At 41.9% G+C, this 8,632-nt stretch overlaps 1 protein-coding gene and 1 non-coding gene across 2 annotated transcripts; one reads left to right on the top strand and one right to left on the bottom strand.

Annotated features, from left to right (window-relative positions):
* Positions 1-3,389: 3,389 nt before the first annotated feature.
* LOC118483390 lies at positions 3,390-3,495 on the bottom strand. The gene has a single exon (XR_004870678.1). It is a non-coding gene; the product is annotated as a small nucleolar RNA R71 (small nucleolar RNA).
* Positions 3,496-7,898: 4,403 nt separating this feature from the next.
* Positions 7,899-8,378, top strand: LOC110870043. The gene has a single exon (XM_022119241.1). The coding sequence runs from the start codon at positions 7,899-7,901 to the stop codon at positions 8,376-8,378; it is 480 nt and encodes a 159-aa protein (XP_021974933.1).
* Positions 8,379-8,632: the final 254 nt, after the last annotated feature.

Here is an 8,632-nt window from a genome sequence, read left to right as displayed (position 1 = left end):
GCTGCTCATGCTTCTGTCCCCATTCAAATTTCTTATTTTTCCTCAGGATATTGTAAAATTCCTTACATTTTCCCGAGGATCTTGCGATAAATTTGTTTAATGCTGCTACTCGTCCCGTCAGTCTTTGTACATCTTTCATGTTCGAAGGTGACTTTCTGTCCAAGATGGCTTTGATCTATTCGGGGCTTGCTTCTATCCCTCTTTTAGTCACCATATATCCCAAATATTTTCCTGCCCCCACACCAAAATGGCACTTGGCAGGATTTAACATCATGTTATATTGATCCAGGATATCAAATACTTCCTTAATATCCTGGAGATGATCCTCGGCCTTCTTAGATTTTACTACCATGTCATCAATGTACACCTCCATGGTGTCCCCCAGCTTGTCTTTAAACATCATGTTCACCAATCTTTGGTATATTGCACCTGAATTTTTCAAACCAAAAGGCATAGCAGTATAACAATAAATACATGTTAGTGTCATGAAAGCAGTATCCTCCTTGTCTGAAGGTTCCATTTGGATCTGCTGGAATCCTGAGGATGCATCCATGAAGGTTAACATCTCATGGCCGGCAGTAGCATCCACCATTGAGTCAATATGAGGTAGAGGAAATGGGTCTTTGGGACAAGCTTTGTTCAAGTCCGTGTAATCCACACAAACTCTCTGTTAGGGGTGGATTCACCTATGATCAGTGATCCTTATTTACTGATTGGATCTGGTGATCCTTGTTTCTGCTTCAGATAGTGATCCTCAAGAGGTTTGCAGGATCAGGATCATGGATCATGGTAAGGATCCTTATTCTAACGATTGTCTACTTTGAATATGTTGTTGTTTTGCAGGTGACAGGTGGTCCATGGGACAACCCTTTATGATGTTAAAAGACAAGTTTATCCCTCATTTAACTGTGTAATTATCTTGAATTAGATAACTACGGGTGCTTACGTTTCAGGTGCAATGCGGGAGCTTAAAGTGAATATATCGCAGCTTTGAACGATTTGGAGTTGAACGGGTCACGCGTGGAACGAATGAAGAAACAAAGCACACAAGTCAGGGTGCCACCGTAAATTACGGTGGCCACCGTAATTTACAGGGGCCCTGAAATGTCACCAGTCTTCACCGTAACTCAGGAGAAACTCGCCGTAAACATTTGAAACTCACCGTAAATTACGGTGGTACCGTAATTTACGGTGGAAGCTGCGGAAAAAATGTAACTGCCTCATTTAATCAGTTTTGAGGGTGTCTTTTGGGATATTCTCATCATTGGACGTTTTGGGAGTAGACTGGGGGCGAATTTGGTTGTTCTTGCTTGGTTCTAAACAATTTCTAACATTCGGTTTGTGATTTTGATTCGTATGAACATTAATCCTTTTGTTATGATGTTTGTTCAAGCCATGAGTGGCTAAACTTTTGGTGATCATCCTAGATGTAAGGTTTACTTATGAAACACTATGTTTGTGCTTGAATTTCTAGAACAATGACTTTGAATGTTTGTTTAAGTTATTGTGGTGTTTGAATGTTTGTTTGTAAGGTGTTGAATTTTGTTTGATCATAATCTAAGACCATACGTTCTTGGTGTCGTTGGCAATCGAGATATCATGGGAGGGATTAGGGTTGGATAATTGTCAATTGATCATCGGGTAACAACCTCGCATTTTATGATCCGAGTACTTAGTTCCCTTTTATCACAAATAGATAATCAAACACGAATCATGTCTATGTGATTCTTTCTAGTTGGGCATAAACATTAGTGTGGATTAAAACCTGAAATCTAGGATGGTCGCTTGTTCCTAATCTGTTTACAAACTACAATCTTTGATTTGCAATTTACTTAGTTAAAAATTAGTTCCAAAATCCAAAACAAACAACTCTTAAATTTTAATTTCTGCATTTTAGGTAATTGTAGTTAATTCACAAAGCTATAACTTAACACATTTTCCACATACTCCCTGAGTTCGATACCCACTTACCACTAGCTATTAGTTGTAATTGGATTAAATTTGCGTGTACCTACGACTCCATGTCAAATTTTGGCGTCGTTGCCGGGGAGTAGTGCGCAACGTGTGTTAGTTTAATAGTTTTGTTTTGTTATTTTCGGGTTTACGCTGGTTGTGTTTAGTGTGCAGGTACTTAAGGTGTATGCATACTAGGGGCTCTCACAGGTCATCACCGCTATCGTTTGATCCGGAAATTGAAAGAACGCTAAGGCAAAACAGAGTTTTAGTACGAGAAAACAAGATCATTTGTTCACCCACTTCACACATCACACCGAGAAACATCATGGCTGATTCACAAATTCCACCTACAACGGGTCAAACGACCTCATCCTTTATACCTACTTCCACTCAACCATCACCAAACACCACTTTACCTAATACCACTGTCGAATTCACACCAACCAATGTCACTCAACCGATCACTACCCAAGTCGAACCCGCCATTACCTATAACCCTTCTACCACAATCCCACCATTATCCCACTTCTTTCCCCCAACTACGGGTCAATCATCATCTAACTTCACAATTGCACCAAATTCAACTATTGTGCATGCTATGCCCTCTTTTAGACCACAACACCAATCGGGTTTTCAGTACTCGACTCTCCCATTTGGGCAATCTTCGGGAATTCAAGGAGATGGGTATGATGAAGGATATGAGGAGTTTGAAGGTTTTGATGAAGACGGGTATACTTATGGGGGTGATGGAAATCAAGGAGAATTCGGATACATGCAAGGTCAAATGCAAGTAATGCCAAGTGTTAGTGGAGTACAACAGCAACAACAACTCATACCACAACACATTCGGCCAAGACCACAAGGGCCACAAATGCAACGCCCTACACCATTGCAACAAGTTCGACCGCAACACGTACAACCACAATTCCAAAGACCAATTCAACGCCCACAGATGCCACAACAACAGTTTCAACAACCAAATACACCACAAGGGCACGTACCAAGGCCAATGGGTCCTATTCCTCCAAGGGGTAGGTTCGGTGTACCAAGGAGGCACCTTAGAGAAAATGTGAGGGGCATCGAAGCACATTTTCGGCCGGTAATCACTCATAACCCTTCACCGGTAGTCATTCCTCACAATGATCAAGGGAGGACATTTGAAGTGAGGACCAACTCTTTGCAAAGTTTGCCAAAATATAAGGGGTTAGCAACGGAGGAGCCTTACTTTCATTTGGAGGCTTATGACTCGATTTGCAACACTCTTGGGAGTCAAGGGTTCTCGGCCGACGATATTAAATTGGTATTATTCCAATTTTTTTTGGAAGATAAGGAGAAAAAATGGTTCTACACATTACCTACAGCATCTATATATACATGGGGGGAGATGCAACAAACCTTTTTGGATGAGTTTTACACCGCTCAAAAGACGAATGATGCTAGAAAAGGGTTGCGGAGCTTTCAACAACAACATGGTGAAATGTTTCATGAGGCTTTTGAGCATTTCAATATGATGATCAAAAACTGCCCTCACCATGGAATTGAATTGTGGGAATTAATGAACGCTTTTCACGAGGGGTTGAGTGCCGAAGACGCTCGTGATTTAATGTCTATCACCGGTGGGACTTTTGGTACAAATTACGAGAATGATGATTGGGAGTTTTTGGAGAGCATGGCAACTACATCAAAAAGAAAAGCTCAAGCATCGAGGAGAGCACGACCAGCCATTGCCCGACCTCAAGTGCACGCAATAGATGACGGTAATGTTCAAACCACTAACCAAATTTATGATGTTTGTGCATTGTGTAATGAAATAGGTCATGCGGCTGAAAATTGCCAAGGAATGGTGGAAGGGCAATATGAAGAAGTTCATGCTGTTCAAGGTCAAGGAGGGGGTGGTAGAAATTATAACAACATGAATTCTAACACTTACCACCCCGGGTTGAGGAACCACCCAAATTTTCGGTATGGAAACCCTTCAAATCAAGCTAACCCAAACTTTCAAGGTAGCCAAGGTAACTTTCGTTCGCGTCAACCTTATAACAATCAAAGTGGGTATAGAGGTGGAAACAACCAAGGCTATCAAAGGCAATACCAAACGGGTCAAGAACAAGGGGGGTCGTCCGGTCGAAATGAGATGATGGATATGTTGAAGAGTATGCAAGCGGAAATGCAAAAGAGAAATCAACTTGATGAAGTCCGAATGCAAAAAGATGAAGTTCGTGACAAGACCATCTAGTCACTAACAACCCAAATGGGTCAATTGGCAACCGATGTGGCGGAATTAAAGAAGGGAAAAGGTCAACTTCCTAGCGACACCAAGGTAAACCCTTCACATGGTTCATCACGAGGTAATGTTAATATTAATCATGTTAGTGTTTTAAGAAGTGGAAAAGAGTTTAAAGCTAATTTGTCACCCGAATTGGTTGAGGGGGTAGTTGAGGATATCACGGGTATTGAAAGTGATGATGAAGTTTCACCGGTAAAACCAAAAGAATCAAATGTTAACAAACCGGGTTTGGGTGAAAATGAAAGAAATGAAAAAGTTGAGGGTGAACCGAGTCAAGTTCCGTTTACATCGGCTTTACTTGACCCGGGAAAGAAAAACTTTATTGCATCGAGAGGTCCCCAAAAAGAAGAAATGTGGGATATGTTTAAACAAGTGAAAATAAATCTCCCACTCCTTGATGCAATAAAACAAGTACCCGCTTATGCAAAATTTTTAAAAGAGTTGTGTACACAAGAAAGGCAAAATAAGAAGAAAGTGCCTAAGCGGGTGGACTTAACCGGGCAAGTGAGTGCGGTTTTGAATGGGGAGCTTCCTCCTAAGCTCCAAGATCCGGGCACGCCACTAATTAATATTCAAGTGGGTAATTTTCAAATGGCGAAGGCGTTGCTAGATTTTGGAGCCGGGGTTAGCATTTTACCGGGGGGTTTATATGACAAATATGATTTTGGTCCATTAGCAAGGGTAGAGACAACAGTTGTTTTGGCCGATATGTCTCATAAGTTACCCCGGGGAATGGTCCAAAATGTAATTGTTAAAATTGATGAGTTTTATTACCCGGTTGACTTTCTAGTTTTGGACTACTCGTCCGCGGACCCAAAACAACAACAAAATGTAATTTTGGGTCGGCCATTTTTGAGCACCGCACACGCTGTCATCGATTGTAGATTTGGTACAGTCGATATGACTTTTGGTAATCGGAAAATGCGTTTGAATGTTTTCACTAACAATTCTAATGCTAATGGTGTTGATGAGTGTTTCATGGCAGATATAGTCGAAGGATGCAACCCGCATGAGTATGAGGAGGATGGTATGGAAGTTTGTTTGTGTGATTTTTCTGAACAGGTACATGCTTATGCACTCCAGGTTGAAGAAGAGAAGCAAGATGCTATGGCCTTGAGGGAAGGTCGGCCGCCATGGACTCACCAATTTGAAAATTTGCTGGTGGAAATCGACTCGGGAACGAAACCGTCATTGGAAGAGCCGCCGAGGTTGGAGCTTAAAGACTTGCCGAGCCACTTGAAGTATGCGTTTTTAGGGGATAATGACACTTTACCGGTCATTATTGCCTCTAATTTGGAGTTGGCACAAGAGCAAGCATTGTTGGAAATTTTGAAAGAAAACAAGGGAGCTATCGGATGGACGATTGCCGATCTCAAAGGAATTAGTCCATCCATTGTCATGCACAAGATCATTACCACCGAAGATGCAAAGCCGACACGAGAAGCTCAAAGGCGATTGAATCCGAACCTACGGGAGGTAGTTAAAAAGGAGGTAATTAAATGGTTGGATGCGGGAATTATCTATCCGATTTCGGATAGTGCTTGGGTGAGTCCCACCCAAGTTGTGCCTAAGAAGGCCGGCATTCAAGTAGTCAAGGACGAAAATGGTGAACAAATTGCCACCCGACCGGTAACCGGGTGGCGTGTATGCATTGACTACCGAAAATTGAATGCCGCCACTTCTAAGGACCATTTCCCACTACCTTTTATTGACCAAATTATCGAAAAAATTGTCGGGTCAAAAATATTACTGCTTTTTGGACGGGTATTCGGGTTACAATCAAATCGCAATACACCCGGATGACCAACACAAGACCACCTTCACTTGTCCATATGGCACCTTCGCTTTTCGGCGAATGCCCTTTGGCTTGTGTAATGCTCCGGCTACTTTCCAACGATGTATGATGAGTATCTTCTCGGACATGGTTGGAGAGTCGCTTGAAGTGTTTATGGATGACTTTTCAATCTTTGGCACTAGTTTTGAATCTTGTCTCAACGAATTACAAAAAGTTTTGAAAAGATGCGTTGAGAAAAATTTAGTGCTAAGTTGGGAGAAAAGTCACTTCATGGTGCAAGAGGGCATTGTGTTGGGTCATGTAATTTCTGAAAGGGGGATGGAGGTGGATAAGGCAAAAATACGGGTAATAGCATCTTTGCCACCTCCGAAAAATGTTAAGGGTGTACGCTCATTTTTGGGGCACGCTGGTTTTTATAGACGTTTCATAAAAGGTTTTAGTGTCATTACCAAACCTTTGTGCAACTTGTTATTAAAAGATGTCCCATTTGAGTTTCCTAATGAGTGTATGCAAGCTTTCACTGTTTTGAAGGAACATTTGGTCAAAGCTCCCATTTTTCAACCGCCGGATTGGTCAAAACCATTCGAGATCATGTGTGACGCAAGCGACACTACTATTGGTGCAGTTTTGGGTCAACGGGTTGACAAGAAACCGGTGGTTATCTATTATGCGAGCAAGACTTTATCCGAAGCACAACTTAATTACACCACAACTGAGAAGGAATTATTAGCGGTGGTGTATGCTTTGGATAAGTTTCGCTCGTACATTTGGGGGAGTAAAGTTGTGGTATACTCGGACCATAGTGCGGTCCGTTACTTGATGGAGAAAAAGGACGCGAAGCCTCGTTTGATTCGGTGGGTATTGTTGTTGCAGGAATTTGATTTAGAAATCCGAGATAAAAAGGGAAGTGAGAATGTAGTGGCGGATCACATGTCTCGGATTCCGGTTGAAGGGATTGATGATGTTAGTGAAATAAATGAAAGCTTTCCCGACGAGCAACTCTTAGCCGTTTCCACCTTTGTTGCACCGTGGTATGCTCATTATGTAAATTACCTAGCCACGGGTGCCATCCCAAGTCATTGGACTAAAAAGCGAAGACAACAATTCATGGTTCAAGTGAAGCACTATATTTGGGATGAACCGGACCTTTTCAAGATCGGGTCGGATCAAGTTATTAGGAGGTGTGTGCCCGAAACGGAGGTATTGGAAATTTTAACCCATGCTCATTCATCCGCATGTGGGGGTCACTTTAGCGGGCACAAAACGGGTTACCGGGTTCTTTCATGTGGGTTTTATTAGCCCACCATTTTCAAGGATGCATGTGAGTTCGCGAGAAATTGCATCAATTGCCAAAAGATGGGAAGCATATCGAAGAGGGATGAGATGCCATTACAACCACTCTTGGTTGTAGAGATATTTGATGTTTGGGGCATTGACTTTATGGGCCCCTTTCCGAATTCGAACGGCTTTCTATACATTTTGGTGGCGGTTGATTACGTCTCTAAGTGGATTGAAGCCATTGCAACTAGAACAAATGACCATTCGGTTGTTTGTAAATTCGTTCAATCCAACATTTTCGCTCATTTTGGCATTCCAAAAGTTATCATAAGTGATGGTGGTTCGCACTTCAAAAACTTTAATTTCAGTAAATTGTTGAAGAGGTATAGTGTGAATCACCGGATCGCCACACCCTACCATCCGCAAACGAGTGGACAAGTCGAAGTGTCCAACCGTCAAATCAAGAAAATTCTCATGAAGACGGTAAGAACGGATAGGAAGGATTGGTCGAGTAAATTGGATGATGCATTGTGGGCATACCAAACGGCCTTCAAAACTCCTATTGGCACAACCCCTTACCGAATGGTTTATGGGAAGGGTTGTCATTTGCCAATGGAGTTGGCGCATCGGGCTTATTGGGCGATCACTACGGTTAATGCGGATTACAATAAAGCGGGGAAGATGAGGAAGCTACAATTGTGTGAAATTGAAGAGCTTAGAGATGAGGCTTATGAATGTGCATCGGCTTATAAAGATAAGCTCAAGAAAGTACACGATGCGAAGTTGAGGAAGAAAACCTTTGAAGTGGGTCAAAAGGTTTGGTTATATAATTCAAGACTCAAGATGTTCGCGGGTAAGCTAAAAAGTAAATGGATGGGCCCATATGTCGTTCGGCGGGTTGGAAGGTTTGGTGATGTAGACATCCAAGACGAGCAAACGTTAAAACAACAAAGGGTGAACGGTCACCGGTTGAAACCGTACTTGGAGGGGAACGACATAAACAATTTGGAGCTTGACAAAGTGGGCTACATCTTACGCCCGGTCGATGAGGAACAACAATGAGAGGCCCAGGTTTGGTAGTGTAAATAGTAGCATTTCGTTTTATTTTGTTTTGTATAGTTTGTATAATTATCGTATTTCTTTGAAATCCGTGTTTGAAACAAGTGTGGGGATATTTGGGTCACGAATTGCTCTAACATTGTGTTGAGGACAACACGGAACTTTCAAGGGGGTAGGGTGATTTTTATATGCTTTTGAAAAAATTTAAAAACACAAAAAAATCGAAAAAATGAAAAAAAATATATATATAAAAATCA

Source organism: Helianthus annuus, chromosome 10 (genome assembly GCF_002127325.2).
Source record: "Helianthus annuus cultivar XRQ/B chromosome 10, HanXRQr2.0-SUNRISE, whole genome shotgun sequence".
Lineage (NCBI taxonomy): Eukaryota > Viridiplantae > Streptophyta > Magnoliopsida > Asterales > Asteraceae > Helianthus > Helianthus annuus.
This window is presented reverse-complemented; position numbering and strand designations above follow the sequence as displayed.

Excerpts from the sequence above, each read along its gene's own strand:
- LOC110870043 (XM_022119241.1), top strand. The coding sequence starts at position 7,899 with ATGGTTTATGGGAAGGGTTGTCATTTGCCAATGGAGTTGGCGCATCGG.